Genomic DNA, 18,493 nt, shown 5'->3' with positions numbered 1-18,493 from the left:
ACGCTTGGTGCGAGTTTAGGGACCCTTGGGAAGTGGAGAACTTCTGGGAAAGTGTGTGGCCAATTAAAATAGAAGGTTGACACATGTTTTTGAGCAAGACCTCAAAAGCTGCTCCAAACCTCCATAGTTCCTTTTGTTTTCCTACAGTGGTCACAGCAATGGATGAGAAGAAAACAAGGTACATTCAGCCAAATTCTCCAAAGACATTACCAGTGGAAGTAGGAAAGAGCACCTATTTAGTCAAGGTGCTTGTCTATACTTTTTTAGCATGCTTCTGGCTAGTTGGCTTCCCCAAAATTCTCCAGCTTCCTTCTTTACCCCACTGCAACCTTTCTAGTAAGCAGTGATGAACGCAAGCTGGTTTATAAATTCACTGGATGCCATTTTCACCTACTGCAAGTAGTCACACTACTCGAGCTGAATAATTTTCCCTATGGCACCCTAGAAATGTGGGAATCTAAAACATCATCACACGCAGTGCATCTTAACAAACTTTCTCAACTGCCATAGCTGCATATGGTTCTGCACCTCCCCAGGCTGCCATAAAATTCCCAACCTCCCCATCTTCTCTACGGGCACCTCCCTAGCAAGTAGAGATCATCAACACCTTAAACATATGTAGTGCACTGTAAACGCCCTCCCCCCCAGCTACTATCATCCACATCTGCATTTTCTACCAGTTCTCAGGCTGCTGATGTTAAAGGAAATTCCCCAGTTTCCCTATTTCTCCCTAGGTAGTGAAGCTCATAAACAATTTAACGTATGACAAACCTCCACAGCTATCATAATTCATGCTGCATGTTCTGCCGGTTCTCGGACTCCTCAATTCACGCTAATTCCCCAGCTTCCCTATTTTCTCTGCTAGCAACTCCCTAGCAAGAAGAAAACATCAACATCTCAAACATATGTAATGCACTGTGAAATCCTTTCAAACTACCATCATCCATATCTGCATTTCCTGCCAATTCTTAGACTGTAAAGGTTCCAGAAAATTCCAAGCTTCCGTATTTTTTCCTATACGTAGTACGCACCTCCAATAGCTAGTGGAACTCATAAACATTTGAACATATGCAGTGCATTATGACAAACCTCCCCAACTACCATCACTCATTCTGCATGTTCTGCCAGCCCTCCAACTCAATTTATAGAAAATTCCCCAGATTCCCTATTTTCCCTAGAGGTGTCACAAGACTAACTTTTACAGGGAGTCCATACACGTTTGCAAGTACAACCTCTGGGTGCTGCCATCCTGCAGCTGGCATACGCAGCTTCTCCGATAGTCAAGCCTCGTGAAAGGTGTGTGCATCACTGTTGCCAGACTGGTGCTCTAACAAAGCATTTTTCACCCACGGTGGACAGACCATTTTTTTGAAGCATGGCCGATTGCAAAGAAATACAAAAACATGTGAAAAAAAAAAGTCTCAACAGCAGATACCTTCTGGTACCCGTGAACGAGAACAATTCCGAGGTTGGTCGGGATGAGTCTGCGGCCGGAATCAACCGTGACGTAGTTCCGCTGGCACACGTTGTTGATGTGCACGGGGATTGACGCGTCGGTGCCTATGCCGTGCTTGTCCATCAGGGAGATCAGCTCCGACTCCGTCAGGTAGCCCGGCGGGCTTGTCTTCTGCTCGGACAGCTTCATCTGCCAAGTCAAAGGCAAGGGGCAATCTAAAAAGGTCGACGGCATCTAACAAGATGCCTAGGCTCCCCGATAGACTCGGTGAGCAGACAACGGTTTGTGTAACTCGACCATCAAAAATTGGCATCCAACAGTAACAACGTCAATTTTGTTGGTCTCAATTTTCGTGAAAAGGGAGCCAGTAGCTTTCAAAATCTCACAGGGTAGGACCTACTGCAAAAATACACTTTTGATGAAAATTCTACATTGCCACGTGCGGGCGGCAATTTATCCTGCCGACTTTAGATAGAGTCTCGGCATCGAAAACATCCTATAATGAGTCTACTCTGTTTTACCTCACAATGGACGGCAAAGGGTGCCGCGAATCACTGAAGCCGATATGATATTGTGCGAGCGACCTTCAAAAGGGAGCGCAGCGATATGCTCGCAGTGCTGAATTGGCTGGGACGGCATCCGCCGCGGTCCGTCGTAAGGCGAAGCGCGGGAGAGTCCGCCCACCTGAACGACGGGGCAGGTGGTTCCCGCCTTGAGCTGCGGCAGGGCTTCCTCCGGAGTGACGGCGTGCCAAGACATGAACTTGGTGAAGCCCGGATTGATGACGCTCTTGCCGGTCAGCGAGAAGCGCTCCTCGCCGACCGTGAACGACGCCGTCGTCTGGAGGTACTTCATGTCTTCGCTCAGCTGCAACAGGAGTGGTCTCGTCAAAGAACAACCGAGATTGATATCTGGGCTAGTTTGCGATCGCTGAGCATGATGAGGCAAAATAGCCACAAAGATGGGAAGAACTGGACGGGACAGAGTGTCGACTCGCAACTGGGCGATGCGGTGTTTTCTCCTCTCGTTTTCCTTCCCTTCTTATAGTATAATCCCTAATTGCGAGTTTGCTCTCTGCCCCGTCCCGCTCTTCTTCCCACCTTTGTGTCTCGCTATTTCGTCTCGGTATGTTCAAACACAAGCGGAGACAGGAGGTTACGTTGTGAGGAATCCCTTCGCGCCTTCCGCTTTGCAGCGATAACTGAGCACCAAGATTGGTGTTTGGCATATACTGAGGAATGTGCACTGCATGCTGAAGAACATGGCCAATGCGTGATCAAGGCTGCAGAGGTGGATGGATACCGAGCATCTGTTTCGGCAGAGCGGACAGTTGAGCCAGTTGGTTTGTAGCAATGTGCAGTAAAGGCGCCAAAGGAGACACGGACGAGAATGGCTGGTGCAAAACAGGGCACCTTGTTTTTGTTTCATTTGTCTTGTCCTTATACGCCTTGTTTCCATCAACTTGCCCCTCCCCTTGCACCTGGTTTCATTCAACTTTGCTCGTCCTAACCTCTTTCAACACCTTCTCTTTACATGGACAGGAAACTGACCCACTATCCACTCTGCTGGAGTTTATTTGTGCGCCTGGTTTTGTCTAACTTGCTTCGTCCCAGCCTCTTTCGGCACTTTTCAACACGTTGGCTTGGTGTCGATCTGCAGTCCTCCTGCTGAAAGTGTAAGGTATGTTGTTGACTAATTTTCTTTCAACACACGTTAGGGTGAAGACAACATACGCACAAGGTACCAATAATAGAAACAATGATGACCCAACTGCACAAAAATTAAAAATGAGGCAGCAACTTCTACTGACAAAGCTGAGTTCATAAACTTTTAATAAAAATGCAGAAATTTTTTTTTATTTTTTTTTATTTTACTGTTTTTTGAATTTACTGCATTTTCTTTTTTTTTTTAATTTTAAGCACAAGAACATATTTTGTTGTTTTCATGCAAAGCCCTGTACACACTTTGAAATAAAAAATAATAAGAACGAATATCTTAATAGGCACTCCCAAAACTAAAAAACCTTTGAGAATAAAAAAATAAAAATATTAAAAAGCAACAAACCGTAGCGACGAAATGCCTGGCAATGTAATCGTACAGCCTCCACGCATCACCGTCCAATTCACCCCTGGAGGCGTCCTTGGTTGGAGTGATTGGAGGGTGATCACCGGCGTCGTGGCCCTTCCTGCAAGGTCACCCCCAAAGACATTACTCCCTAGTCATAATAGATGCAGTAGTCACTTGTCGAGCAGTGATAGTACCGTCAACTTGCAGCTGGCAAACACAAACATCAAAAAGTGGTGCATCGGAAGACACCAACTGAAGATCGGTGATGCCCACAGAAAAGGTGATCTACAAACTGGTGACAATGTAGCATCCAATTATCCAAAAGGATAAGAAAAACCTTTAGTAAAATAAGCCATTGCCTCTTGTGACAAGCGCACATTCTTCACCAATAAACTAAACCGAGTTTAATCAAATAATATCTAACATACTTGGGGCGGTTGATTCCTTTCGATAGCAGCTCTTGGACATCCGCACTCAGGTCGGGAACTCTCTGAATTTGGTGGAGTGTTCCTCTGGGAGAAGGAAAGTGCCAACATCAGTCATTCAATACTTAGCAATAATTATTGACTACACGCAAGCTGAAACTACTTTGGGTTATTGTAATTGACCCTGATAATGAATCCACCACTAAGTCGTGCATGAAACCCGCTTGAATCGTGAACAATGTGGTCTGGATGCACGCCACATAGTATCGGTACTTATTAGTATCAGTGGTGCAAGCATCAAACAAACTGAACAGATTAACGAAAGGTAGAACTGCACACAAAGTGGTTCCCTCTTGAATGGCACTGCTAAGTATCAAAATCCAAAAAAACAATGTGACGAAACTTGTGCCATTAACACAGTCAACTGTGCGTGAGGAATGCATCAATACAGCGTTTCCCTTTTTCCCCAGTCGCTCTATTGACAGTTTTCAGGTGATCAATGAGGCAAGCAATCCTTTCTTAGGATCCAAACTTGGTTAGTGTACTGTCTCATTTACATCCAATCAGCATTTCAAGAGTAAAATTACTTTCTTGTTCCTTTCAACGGCTGTTTAGCGTTCTCACGCTTCTTGCTGAACTGTTTACCGTAGAACACCGTGTATCTGCCCATTCCACATTAAGCGCCCATTACCACATTTGTAAGATCTGAGTGAATACGCACGGCACATTTATATGTAAAATTGATGACTGGAGAAGTGCCCATCCCCCATTTTTTTTGCGATTATCTCCAAAGTTTGAGAGGGCGCTTGCCCGGTATTTTACGGTACCTCCCGCTCCCCAAAACAAAACGAAAAACAGTCAGAAAGACATGATCTCGATTGTACGGATAAAGTTAGCACACACACAGTGTTTTTCTGCGGCGTTCTTTGCAGTTTGTAACAGACTTTGCAGTTTTTTTGTTTTTTTTTACTTTTCTCACGTTATACAGGTAGAAACTGCAGGAGAGGAGGAGACGAGAGTGCACGGGGGAAATCACCGAGCCCCGGTGGGAGTGATTAGCGGGTAGAACTAAAGCTTTCCCTGCCTCTGTCTCTACTCAAAGTTCGAGCGTGTTTGAATGTTCAACGCCGGTATCCAGAGTTCGTCACTGCCCCTTTGGCACAGTGGTAAGGCTCATAATTGTGGGAAATCGTTCCGATGAGGTGCATTGAAAATTTTGTTCTTTTTCCACAAGCGATTACTATTTCTTCTCAGTTATCTGTCCTTTTGCACAGATTGTCCTCCAAAGTGCGCAACCCCCACGTTTCGTACAGGTTTCTGCGCCGTTCCCTCACTCTTTCCTCGGGAATCCCGGCCCCCATTCTGGGTTAAAACGTGTAGCCGGGATGCACCGAGAGCGGGGTTCGAGGCGTCCCGCACGCACCTGAGGTCGAAGTTCTCCGGGTAGCTGGTGGTCTCCGTACGGGGGTAGCTGATGTAGCCCTGGATGTAGAGCCTCTCGGCCACCTGCATGGCGTGGTGCGGACCCATGCCCAGCCCCGAGCTGGCAATGCGCATCAGCTCCACTGTGTTGAGGGCCACGGGCCGCGGCTTGCTCTTCTCCTTTTGCGTCACGTCCGTGATCCTGGAAGATTGACAGATTGAAGCTTACTTCTCTCTGCCAAAGGAAAGAGCTGCATTGTTAACCCCGGTTAACCTCCATTCTAAAACTATACAACCATTCAAAAGTAGAAGTAATGTGTTTCAATGTTCTTTCCTTCCTAAAACTATAAATGAGTGGAACCTTGTTCCCCGAGACATTGTTACCTTACAATACCGTGCATCTGCCCATTCCCAAATCTGTAAGATCCGAGAAAATATGCGCAGTGCATTGATATGTAAAATTGATGAACGGACTAGCACCCATCCTCCATTTTTTCGCGATTACCTCTAAATTTTGAGTGCGCACTTGCCCGGTATTTAACGGTACTACAGATTCCCCCCGCAGCATTTCTCTGTAATTTGGAGCTCTCGTATACCTGATTCCTGTATTCTCTTGGTAGCTTTTGTTAGGGAAGCTTATATCTGTGCAAGGAAACATTTTCTCCTGTAATGAGCCTGATGAGAGTCAGCGATATATTTAGAAATAAATAAATAAATGAGGCTGTTTGACAAAAGTCCCCACACTTCCCTCGACGGTTGCAAAAGAAGCCACAAAGGCCAACGTCCTCTCTATCTAAAACAATAAAACAAAGAAAATATATGCACCATAGTAACTGATAAGATGAAAATGAATGGAGGGTTTTTAGTTCTTTCGCTTCCAGCGCAAGCTTCCAACTTCGGGAACACTTCGGCATGTCTCGGGCTTTGAGTGATCATGCACAGCCAAAGCCGTCAATTATTTGGTTGCAGTCAACTACGCTAGAACCTCTCTATGATTTTTGCGAGATAAATTTTTTCTATATCAGTATACTAGGGCTGCGTGAATATTCAAATAAAAGTTTAGAATATTATGCTATTTGATATTCGTTTCAAGGTAAACCGCATTATTCATCCTTTTCAAAGTGTTGCTCCGTGAGTATTGCTTCCCCGCAGTGCACAAGTGCTCAATGAGAGGCACACTCAATGGGGCTAACCCACCACGATTATAAGAGAGTTTATGTTCGGCAGCAATGTCTTGACAACCTCTGTTCATCATTTGTGCTTGTTTCTTTTTTTTTTTGCTTTTTGTAAAATCTTAAATTGTGGAAAGAATATTTTGCATATATAGCAAGCAGATTCCAAAATCCCCTCGATTAGGATAGCTGTACAAATTTGTTGTTTATATGCCACAGTCTATAGATATGGTAATATTACAATTAACCGAGCTTGGAAGTGGACAAGTGCAAGCTCGGGAACAACCTTCACGAGTTTGACTCGGTTTTTGTTTAAGCATGGCACACTTGCTAGGAGAAACTATTCCACAGGGTGAAACAAGGAGACGCCAGGCTCTTTAGATCAACCGGAAAATTCGGTTTTTTAACCTATCGCGCTACGACTTTGTGCAGCGTTGCCCACAGATGGTGCATTTTTTTGGTAAAATTTGCAAAGAGCGAGCTTACCTGAGAAAAAAGTAAAGAAAGTAAAAGGCTTAGCTCCTATGGAAACGCAGCGACGCCACCAGTCTGCAAACAACACGGTGCTGTTTCGCACCGTGTTGTTTGCGCACCGCGACGCCAACTGCCACCAACGAACGAGCAGACAACGCCGAGAGCCGGCCCTTTTGCAGACAAGGCAGTTCCTTGCTGTTACCGCGCCTGTCTTTTTTGTTTCTGCGACTGTCGCCGCCTGCAGAACGCGCGCCGCTTTTGATTCGAAAAGATTGTCTGCTAAAAAGGCCTGCTCTCGGCGCTGATGCTCGTTCGTTGGCGGCGTTTGTTGCGCCATCTCTTGTCTCCCGTGCGAAACGGCGCCGTGTTGTTTGCAGACCGGTGGCGTCGCTGCGTTTCCATAGGAGCTAAGCCTTTTTCTTTCTTTACTTTTTCCTCAGGTAAGTTCGCTCTTCGCAAATTTTACCAAAAAAAAATGCACCATCTGTGGGCAACGCTGCACAAAGTCGTAGCGCGATAGGTTGAGAAACCGAATTTTCCGGTCGATTTAAAGAGCCTGGCATCTCCTTGTTTCACCCTGTATGTTTGATTCTAAAATATTGGGCCAAAATCACCTAATCACTTCAAACTCAAAATCCACCATTCGCACATGACTTATTCAGTACCTTTTTATGAGTATTACAAGCATATATCGTATTTTGCGGACTATCGTCTGCACCGGTGTATAGTCCGCACGCCAGGCACGTAGCCAGGGGGGAGGCCCATGGAGCCTGACCCCCCCCCCCCCCCCCCCCCCCCCCCCGAAATCTTCCATTTTGCTGGGACCTCATCTCCCCCCCTCCCCCTCATACAGCATTTTGTCATGGACGGGCCCCCCCCCCCCCGAAACAAAATCCTGGCTACGTGCCTGCCGCACGCCATGCATAGTCTCCACACCGTGCCTAATCCGAATGTAAAAATGATCATACACAGCACAACTTGACAAATGCCTGCTGTATTACCTCGCAAATCTTTTATCTTACAGAAATCATTCACCTATTTATGACAGTGAACGATCTAGAAAAAAACAAATCCTCATACAGTCAGCAGCCTAAGATAGTCTGCGCCAATTAAAATCTCTACTTTTACACACGTATATAGTTCGTATACTATACTAGTCTGCAAAATACGGTACCTCAACTTTGCTCCACCATATCCATACCTTTAATATACGAGTAGATAATGTAGAGAAACATTTAAACATCCAGGATCATTAATATACCAGTTGATAATGTAGAAAGGCATTTAAATGAATCGTAAATAAATGATGTGTCAAACACATTCAAAGAGTTGAGAGAGTCCTTTAAACAATGAGGTCTGAGAACTACATATTTCAGATACTAAAGTCGTTGTATTTGTATCTATTAATGTTAGGAGCAGTCTGTGATTGGCACTCAAAGCTTGCTGGGTTTCTGTTGGGACAGTCCTAAAGGCTGATGCCTGGAAATACCAGTCCTGACTATTTGCCATTCATAAAGTGGATTTCCCCCAAAACAACCTCTGCACTCTTTCATTGGCAACAGTCCAAAAAGATCAAGAGCACAGAGCCTTGAGTTAAAGTCTCCCGAACATAAGCGCTCGGCGTTGCGACTGACATTGGGTGGATAGACGAATGCATACGGGCGGTAGAACCCTTTAAATCGGGTGGTGGCTTGCGCCACCTAGCCGGCATTTTTAGCACTAACACCAGTCCGACGGCGACTCACAGAGCCTCTTTGCAGTTTGAGATCTGCGTCAGGAAGACCATGGCCACCTCTCGGTCGAAGATGCGGCCGCGCTCCCAGTCGAGGGTGAACGTCTGCTCATTGGACACCTTGACCTGCGAGAGCGCGGTCAAGCAGAGACACCAGAATTAAGGCTGGTTTGCACACCCGTGACCTCTTACAACCAAGATCTTAAAACCTCTTGGGATCTCTTCCGACGAGTGAACAGACTGGCGCCATCTATAGGGCAGGCACGGAAATCTCAGCATTTTCGTGCATTTCTTTTATCTTTTTTCTGCATCATTCTTTTCTTTTTTGGGGGGGGGGGGGGGGGGGGGGAAGGGGGGGTCGAAAAACTTTGGACAACGTTATAAACAACCATTTCCCGGAGACAGATGTACTTTTGATCTCACAAATACCACGAGACCATTGCTCTAGTGAAATGCAGTTCCAGGGTCATCTCATAGGTAGCGCCAGAGTGCTCTCCCATCGTAAGTGGTAGCAAAAGCTCAGCCGTAAGCAAACGCGAGTCTGTGAACCAGGCTTAAAGGGACACTGACAGAGTATTTATGCTCGCCGAGGTTTTTAGTTGTATGTGACATATGAGAGCCCTGCTACCCAGAACAGAATTTGCGGCTCAAAATTTGGTTTCTTTCCACCCGAAAACCGCCGATCGAGAACTGGCTGGTTTGAGTTGCGCTCACTCTCTTCTCCGTGGCCACGGGCCGTTTTTTAAAGTTTCGATGCGACCACCAAATTTAATCAAAGTCGTGGGTCATTGAAGGCACTCAGTCAATACTAAAAATAGAAAAAAATATGAAACCCATTTTTTGTGGCTTCCAAAAAGCTGCAAATACGCTGACTGAAAAAAAAGGTAGCACAGACAACCGGAAGCATTCTGCGCGTTCACTGCATAATTCTCAACATGGCGTCGTTTCGCGTTTTGTGGGACTTGCGGGTGGCAGCGGACGATGGGCGTGGGACCTCTACTTCAGAACTGTCGTTCACGATACCAGTGAACTCTGTCTTCCTTCGAAAGAGAAATTTTGGACCGTTCAAAAAAATTGATATTCATCCCGTACGAAAGGCCCGACCAGCCAGCCGATTGCACGAAGACGTCGTCGAGCCGTCGTCCCTTCCCGTGGCTGAAGACATCGCTCACTCAAACGTCAAGCACGAGGTGCACACTTCGAGTTGATTAAAATGGAAAAAATATTTTGGGAGGTGTCAGTGTCCATTCTTTTTTCATTTTTTACCAGGCGATTCATTACGGTGTCGGAATACTACCCAATTAGTATTTTAATACAGAGTCACATATTTTTTTAATAAAGCCAAAAAACCTAACTGCTCGAAACTGAAACCGAAACCCACGCACCGCACGGGGATGTGGAGAAGAGAGTGAGTGGCGAAAGTCACGTGGCTACACCCGACCGTGCATAATTTTTTTTTTTCTTCCGGGTGCAGCAGACGAACTGCGTTCGGGATCCATTCGTTGTGCGATTCCTTTGCAGTTATGTTTGTTCCGCTCGCTGTTCTGTACTTCAAGATGAGTTGTTTTGTACATTTAAATGTTGGCAATTAGTTGTGAGTGCCCGTGGTGAATTCCCGTGATCGGCTCCATAAAGAATACTCCCAAGATGTTGCGTAAAGAGCTACCTCACATCTGAAAGTGACATTGTGCGGCAGAGGCGTCAAAAATGGAATCCCATACCATTTAGCTCGGAGACGTGTCGTCCACAACAATTGTTGTTTTTCAGTGATAACTGTAAAAAAAGAAATGTAAACATCGCAAAATGTTTGAAAAAAAATTGTACACCCACACAGGGATGGAACCCGCGCCCGCTGCGTGTGAAGTGGACGTCTTTCCACTGAGCTACTGAAGGAACTCTTTCGTTCGTAGTAATGCAGCCGGTCGACTGTATGTCGGAAAGTTTGCTGCCCATTTCCCTCCAGAACATGCACTCCCGGCTTGAAGTCGGGACACACCACGCATTGGACATATTCACACCTAGTAAGGAAACCGTATGCGTGCGTAATCAACTCGATGTACGCACTTCGTGCTTGACGTTTGAGCAAGCGATGTCTTAAGCCACGAGAAGGGACGACGGCTCGGCGACGTCTTCGTGCAATTGGCTGGCTGGTCGGGCGTGTCGTACGGGATGAATGTCAATTCTTTTGAACGGTACAAAATTTCTCTTTCGAGGGAAGACAGAATTCGCCGGTACCGTGAATGACAGTTCTGAAGTAGAGGTCCCACGCCTGTCGTCCGCTGCCACCCGCGAGTCCCACGAAACGCGAAACGATGCCATGTTGAGAATTATGAAGTGAACGCACAGAATGCTTCCGGTTGTGTGTGCAACCTTTTTTTTCAGTCAACATATTTGCAGCTTTTTGGAAGCCACAAAAAATGGGTTTCATATTTCTTTCTATTTTTAGTATTGACTGTGTGCCTTCAATGACCCACGACTTTGATTAAATTCGGTGGTCGCGTCGAAACTTTAAAAAACGGCCCGTGACCACGGAAAAGAGAGTGAGCGCGACTCAAACCGGCCCATTCTCGATCGGTGGTTTTCGGGCGGAAAGAAACCGAATTTCGAGCCGCAAATTCTGTTCTGGGTAGTTGGGCACTCATATGTCACGTACAACTAAAAACCTCAGCGAGCATAAATACCCTGTCAGTGTCCCTTTAAAGGGGTACTCCGGCGTTTTCTTCATGGTCCTCGATTTGTCCAAAAACTGACCAAACACACAAGCGGGCCTCGATGAACTAGTAAACCAAATATTAGGCCAAAACAAGTTTTTCTTCGCGAGGATAGTGCATTCACAATTTTTGTCCTCAACGTGTTTTTCGAGCTGAAAATCTCAACTGGCAACTATCAAAAAGTGAGGCCAGCAGCAGGCAGAGTTTCCCTCTTTGGGCTGTGGAATTTGTTCCCAACTAATTACGGGTAGTTTCATGGTGTCAAATGAATGCTTTCGAAGCTCGCTGCAGCACCCGCGCAGCGGCACGAAACAAGTGCTCGGCACAGTTCCTTTCTCATTCAGACTGCCTGCTCGACCAGCAAGCCTGCCTGCCAGCGAGTGACGTCATGGTACTAAAGAGCGAGGCTATATTGGAATGTCGGTTTTGACATTGTTTTCCTTTATCGATTTCGCAATAACTATTTTGAATTTCCCGACACTAAACAGCATACTGGTGATTCAGTTAATATAGGGAGTAGCTCAAAAATTCGCAGGAGAACCCCTTCAACCGTTTGACACGCAAAGCGTATGAAGATGCACACTTGATAGGCAACGCTGGCGGATTGGCAGACGACTGCGGACGAAATCCACGTGGGCTTCTGTCGGAATGCAATTCCGCATTAAAAGTGAAAGGGAGTCTTGCCTGCACTTGCAGCACCCAGTAGGCCTCCGGCTTGAACGACTGGATCTTGTCGTGGCGATCCACGCAGAAGCCAAGGGTCGGGGTCTGGCAGGGCCCGAACGAGATGAACGAACTGTCCAGGTTGCCGTACTTGCCCTGAGAGGGACAGAGGATGCAACTCCAGTGTACTGCCCGGACACAAAAAACAGTCCCAAACTGGCAATCTGATCTTGGCGGTTAATAATAAAAGTCCCGGCAAAAACCGTCAGTACACGCGAGTATGGCCGTCGCCGCGGAGTCCCAACTTCCGGCTGCTGAAGCCTCCGTGGACTGTCAAGCCGGAGAGCAACCTGCGGCAGATCTGCCACATCCACTACCGCAACACCGCCAAGGCTGCAGCCAGCGATAGCGTGACACTTCTATGATGCGATGCATGTGGAGACCCGTTGCAGGCGCCGTCGTTTTAGCCAAGCAATCGGCAGACCTGGGGCGATGCCACACCAGTATCCTTTCTAGCCTCGGTCGATCAACGAAGGAGTGTTCATTGTCAATGTTTGTTTGGGACACAGGGTCAATGTTTTTGTATTTCTGGGTCGTGGCAGAGGCCAGTCTAGTAGCAAGTGATTTCGCATGTCGGTGTTTCAGTTTTCACTCAGTTTGGTGCAAGGACTGTCTTTACAACTCTGAAAGCTATGGTCTCGCAGATTTCATGCAAACATTGCCTACCAGCCGGACGGCTTTCTGTGCATTTCGACGCACCAGTGCGAGGAAATGATATAATTTTCTTTATAACTGAGCCTAAAAGATCATCGACGCTGATCTTTTAGGCTCAGTGAATTTTCATGCTCCTGCTCGATCTTGTAGACATCGTTCCTTGTTTTACCCTCACCTTCAAGAAACATTGTCGCCATTAACCCACATGCAAGTCTCTTTGAAGAATGTTGACTTGCCAACTTTGGACGTTTTCAGTGATTGTTCAAGCGCAATCTCGACTATGCAGTGCACCTTGTATAGGACAGGTGTCTCCATGAGATACTGCTGAATCTCTTTTATCCAATCGTGGACATTTGTGCCACCATACCAAAACCTCCCGGTTGTTCTGGGGCACTGGGGAAATCAACTATTATTATTATTATTATTATTATAATTTTCAAAGAATTAGGAATATAGCAAAGTTCAACTCCGACAGGTGCAGAATTTTCGAGATTCGAGAATTTAACGGAAGCAAACTGTGAGAAATGCCAAATTCACTATAAAACGCAAGTTCAAAAAAACCCCGAAAATCCTCCCAATTTTTACAAAAAAACAAAACCCCGAAAGATGTCTTTCGTACTCTTCTTTCCGCACAGCGCACCAACCGGCCGACATTAGCACCTTGCCATCTGTTCAGCCGTCCACTCGGTCTTCTCTTTGAGCACTGTCGAGGCCAACCTGCCTCTAATTTTGCTGTGCCTCACCTGGAAGTACTTGGTCTGGAAGCGGGTAAAAGCACAACCAATGCGGAGATCCAGCTCCTGCCTTGCGTCAACCGAGCGCGCTTCGTTCTCGTTGGGCTCCACCAGCATGTTCATGGCAGCCTTGATGTCTTTGTCCGTGATGGCACTGAACTTGGCACGGAAGATGAACTGTCGAGGAACAACGGCAAGTCACTAAGACGCTCCCGACAAAACCGGGAGCACAACATGCAATGACGCGCTATCTCGATCACTCTGTAGAGACGACTTTAAAAGGGGAATAAGAATTGGGATGACGTTTTAGGCCTCCAGTCAAATGGTCGCATTTGTTCTAACCCAGAAAAACAAACGAGGGCAGGCAGCAACATTTACTGGCCTGTCCTAAGCTTGTAAACCAGTTAAGTTGTGAATCATCATAAGCAAGTGGGCTGCCAATTAATCGTGTGCACAGTGCCATGTTATTGCTGTTCAAACATCCATAATTTGCAGGGCCCAAAGAAATCCCACTGTATCTCAAACAAATAAATAAATGTATAGACAACCGGTATCACATTTAGAGGGTGGTTCCCGTTTCAACCCATTCCCAAAACAACCTTCCCGTTTGTACCTTCCAGTTTCGACCCGTCTCAAAATGTTTTTCCCGTTTCAACCTTTTCCATTTCGTCCTTTCCCGATACAACCTTCCCACTTCGGCCATCGATTGGTTCGTTTGTATTGTTCGTTAACAGTTGATTAGGTTCAAGTGTCCAGTGTCTGTTCTACTTGCTCACATCACTTCTCCCTCTCCCGAAACAACCTCGGAGACATGGCACCGTAAGATAAACGTTGTGTCAGGGAGGGCTCAGCCGAACATTTCCAACTTTATCGACCTGCAAACGGGATGAGGCCTTGAGAAGGATATCGCTGCAGCAGCTTGCAAATGATGGTGCCGTGCGGGCCAGGTAACCGCCGCGAACTATCACAATTGGAGTGCCACCTTTCTGATAGTGCGATTTTCCTTCTCGACTTCCTCAGCCAAGGCGACAGCATTTTGTGGTTTATGATTTTTGGCTGTGTACGCAACGGTTCTGTGTTTGAACTTGTAAGAAAATAAAGTCGCAATCATATGCCCATCAGCCTGTCTGATTTATCACTTTTAAAAAGTATCCCGTTCACTATAAGGAAGTTTTAGAATCACGTACGTATGCGCTTTGGGTAACCTAAAAGTAGCGTCGCGACATAAAAACTAGGCAACGCTAATTTTTGCTTACTCAAAGTGCTTGCCTGCGTTACTCAAAGACTTCATTAGGAGTTTTCGCAGACCGTGTTTCCCCTTTCGCTAAGCCCTCCGCAACGAAGAAGCCGCTACTGTGCCTGCGCGCCAATGGCCTTGACTGTAGAGTTCTGGGTATCGTAGCGGGTTGCGGAGGAGCGTCGCATGACGTCGAAAACGGTCTACGAAAGCTCCTTGTTATTGTACAGAGCGCAAAACCGTTAGCGCGAACAAGCGGTTGTGGGTTTTAGCTGTTTGTCTAAAAAAAATCAGAAGACTGCCATCAATATTACTAGCGTGTTTGAAAGTGCTCATCTGGGCCACTAACCTAAGCGGTAAAATATGGTACCTTCTAATACCATTTCAAATTAAAATTCGAAAAATCGCAACATCGTGTTCGTGGTAACGTTGTCGCGTAGTGTACATAGTCCATTTCATAGTTACACATTTTGGGTACCATTTTGAAAGAAACATTTTAAGTGGTTCAAGTAGAAATATATTTCCTTGAAGCTTGTCTGAAAGTATTGCATATTTTAAGAATACGTTTACAAGCAAAAATATTTCACAACATAACTGAATTGCTCGCCTGCCCCTTTGCATTAATTGCATTAACATGATTTCGGGATATATTCTTAAGCAGAAAAACTGCCCAAACCAAGATTAGAATGATGGACACTTTTTGTGAAGAGGTTGAGATGCGCGGGGTTTTATACTAACGGGTTCAAACGGGACGAATTCAAACATAAAATATGTCTTGGCTACGGGTTCAAATATGAAGGGCGTTTCGGGAACGGGTTGAGACGGGACAGGTTCAAAAGGGAAGGTTGTTTCGGGAATGGGTCAAAACAGGACGGGTTCAAATGGGAAGGTCGTTTCGGGAATGGGTCAAAACGGGACGGGTTCAAACGGGAATGGGTCGTTTCGGGCTATACCCCATTTAGAAAGTCACAACATACTGCCAACTTGCAAAAACAAGATGCGAATTCCTATGTGACAGTGATTTTCTAGCATCACCTGGAGACAAGTAAGTAACTATTATACTATCTAACTATATAAATATATTTACAGTTTAGAGATGAAGAACACGGCAAACCTGTTGACCATAGGTCGCTGGCCTCTTCAGTACGGGCTTGACAATGTTGATGACTTCGAAACAGATATTTTCACCTTCCTTGTCACAGTCTAGCCAGAGAACAAGGTAGTCACAGCCTTGACCCTGGATCACACCAAGACAAACATTTCATTACAGAAATCTGTAATGGATTCAACATCTCCAGTTCCAAGAGTCACGCTGCAATAAGTCGTAAAAAGTCAAGTTCATTGATTGTGTAGATGTTATAGAGCCTCCGCTTAGCAACTTCAGATTTCCTTGGGAGATGCTTAGCCGACGCAAGAAGACTCTGGTTCCTAATTTGAATAGTACAGCGGAGCCAATGGTTCGATTCATTTTACGAAAGCATCCCTCAACAAAGGTTTAAAGAAGGGTAAGGGTAATAATCATGTTGCATATTTTATTTTAAAATCACTGTATTTTCATCAGTTTATCAAAGAGGTTCTACATTTTATTCGACACTCTGACAGTGCCGCACAGAGTGAAATCATTTGTTTCTCGGGCTATAAAACGTGGAATAACTTATGCAATTGAAAGCGCAGCTTTTTTTTCTTTTTGCCTGTAGTCTGTTGCAGGTTAGGAACAGCAGGTTTTAGGGGTACTGAACCGAAATTTCCAGCTCCCAAAATAAGGCTGGACAGATAGGCGGGACGCTGCAAAACCCAAAAACATCACTCGTACAGCAATATCTCCAACATATCGCCGTATTTTTTTTAAAAGAAGTGCGCGATTGAACACGGCTGTTGAGACAAGTCACGTCACGACTCTCATTTCTTCTACTCCTTGCTACGTCCCATCGAGCTGGTGACCAAAACGAGGAGGAGAGAAGTGAGGCCACTTCCCCTCATTCTCAAATTCTCCCAGACAATAATGACGTCAAAGACCTCGCTTGATCACGACCTTCTTTTCCAAAAGTGCGGCCATCCGTTTGAGATATCAATGTACGAGTGATGTTTTGGAGTTTGTAGCGTCCCATTCAACACTACTGCAGCCTTATTTTGCGAAATCCAAATTTTGATGCAGTATCCCTTTAAGAACTCCTCCCACAAAGCTTTCGGCTCTCCTTGACTCATTCGGCTAAAGTGAAAAGAGGAAGAGGGGGCTTTGTGGGAAGTTCGTCCTGCTATTCTAGGCCTCCAACAAACTATGTATGAAACATCTTAGGTGCATTGGCGGCAGTTCTCAATACGAACTGATGAACCAACCTCTTTTTCCAGGAACCTCGGAAGCTGCAACTTGGGGTTGGCTTCCTTCTTTTCGGTGGGAGCGCTGAACAGCTCGGCCTTTAGGCGAGATGAAACAAAAAGTGATTGATCCGGTCACTAAAAGGAGCAAAACGGCGGGACGTGTCTTTCGAAAGCCTGGCCTCCAGCACGCGCTCCTTGCCTTCCACCGTGCTTTGGCTGCATGCTCGAAGCTCACAGATGCCGAAGCGTTATTGGAGGTAGAAAGCTCGCGCTGGAGGTGGGACAACTTAAACTTTACCCTGCCGTTCTAACTCTATCAATGACAATATTGAAGTAAGCACGCGGCAACCAGTCGCTCCATGCCGGTGACTACGGCTGGTCTGGAAGAGTGCCCAAACAGATCCGACGAATAGAGTAGCAGTAAGAACGCCGTCGAAAGACCTTTACTCACGGGATCGACTCTGTCCCAGCTGTTGTATTTACCGGTGAAGTCGGTGGTCATCACATGCCCGCAGACCGAGGTCATCTTGAACCTCGCCGGTTCGTTTTTGAACTTGCCCATGTACTCGTAGACGGTGCATGCGCTGCTGATGCCCTTTCTAGACTTCATGGTGCCGTTGGAAAGGATGGCCGCTAGAGACTGGGCCAGCGCCGGCTTTTCGGCCACCATCAGAACGTTCTTCATGATTTACTGCCGTCAGAGAGGTTCGACGCTGTCACATAAATCGCCGTGGACGCGGCCTAGAACAGCGACATGTTGGATTTTAGTTTCAGGACGCGCCGACAGGCGGCGGTTGGTGTTGTCGCCTGCTTTTGCTAGGTAGCGTTAGCTACCGCCCAATCCGAAGGGCTCAGCCGGATTTATTTATCCATTTATTTATGCTTTGACTAGGCTCTAGTAGCGCAAGCCAACATTAGCGCAAGCCTCGTTGGCGCAAGCCGCCGTCCGATTAAAGGTGTTCAGCGTTCAGCCGTATTCAACCATCTATTCATTCATCGATTTTTTCTTTCCTTTTTTGCGTGTTGGTGTGATATGGTATTCCGCATGTATATACAGGCTATAAAAAATTTTAAAAAAGCCGTAATATCATTGTTATTGGCTAGGTGTCACGACTGTCCGCCCGATTCAAACGATTTTACCGCATCTATCTAGCAAGCCACGTTGTAAACTAGTTTCGGTTTCGTTTTCGGCTCAAAAAGTACTGCGTTAACAGAACCCCGGCGGACCGCTGGGAACTATTTGATTTTCGTCGAAATTCCCACGAGCCTTCCTGAATTATTATTGTACAGCGTTTTGTGCACAAACAGGCAGAACGGAGAAACTGCATACCACAGGCACACCGCGGTCAGCGCTAGTGGGTCGTTGT

The 18,493-nt window shown here is 46.1% G+C and overlaps 1 protein-coding gene across 1 annotated transcript in view; it reads right to left on the bottom strand.

The window, feature by feature from the left end:
* The window catches only part of LOC8037067 (DNA topoisomerase 3-beta-1), a 29,867-nt gene extending 11,927 nt beyond the window's left edge, over nt 1–17,940 (bottom strand). Inside the window, exons 1-11 of the mRNA XM_029966802.3 lie at nt 17,578–17,940; nt 17,145–17,222; nt 15,922–16,044; nt 13,580–13,747; nt 12,144–12,278; nt 8,762–8,874; nt 5,372–5,572; nt 3,952–4,035; nt 3,521–3,641; nt 2,141–2,323; nt 1,436–1,645 (exon numbers count right to left, since the gene is read on the bottom strand). Of these exons, the coding sequence (XP_029822662.2) occupies nt 1,436–1,645; nt 2,141–2,323; nt 3,521–3,641; nt 3,952–4,035; nt 5,372–5,572; nt 8,762–8,874; nt 12,144–12,278; nt 13,580–13,747; nt 15,922–16,044; nt 17,145–17,222; nt 17,578–17,811 (1,650 nt within the window). The 5' untranslated portion in view covers nt 17,812–17,940. The remainder of the gene's footprint in view (nt 1–1,435; nt 1,646–2,140; nt 2,324–3,520; nt 3,642–3,951; nt 4,036–5,371; nt 5,573–8,761; nt 8,875–12,143; nt 12,279–13,579; nt 13,748–15,921; nt 16,045–17,144; nt 17,223–17,577) is intronic.
* Between the last annotated feature and the right edge of the window lie 553 nt (nt 17,941–18,493).

The sequence above is a fragment of the Ixodes scapularis genome, unplaced genomic scaffold (assembly GCF_016920785.2).
Source record: "Ixodes scapularis isolate PalLabHiFi unplaced genomic scaffold, ASM1692078v2 PGA_scaffold4__175_contigs__length_147842914, whole genome shotgun sequence".
Lineage (NCBI taxonomy): Eukaryota > Metazoa > Arthropoda > Arachnida > Ixodida > Ixodidae > Ixodes > Ixodes scapularis.
Note: the sequence above shows the minus strand (reverse complement) of the source record. Positions and strands in the feature narration are given on the sequence as shown.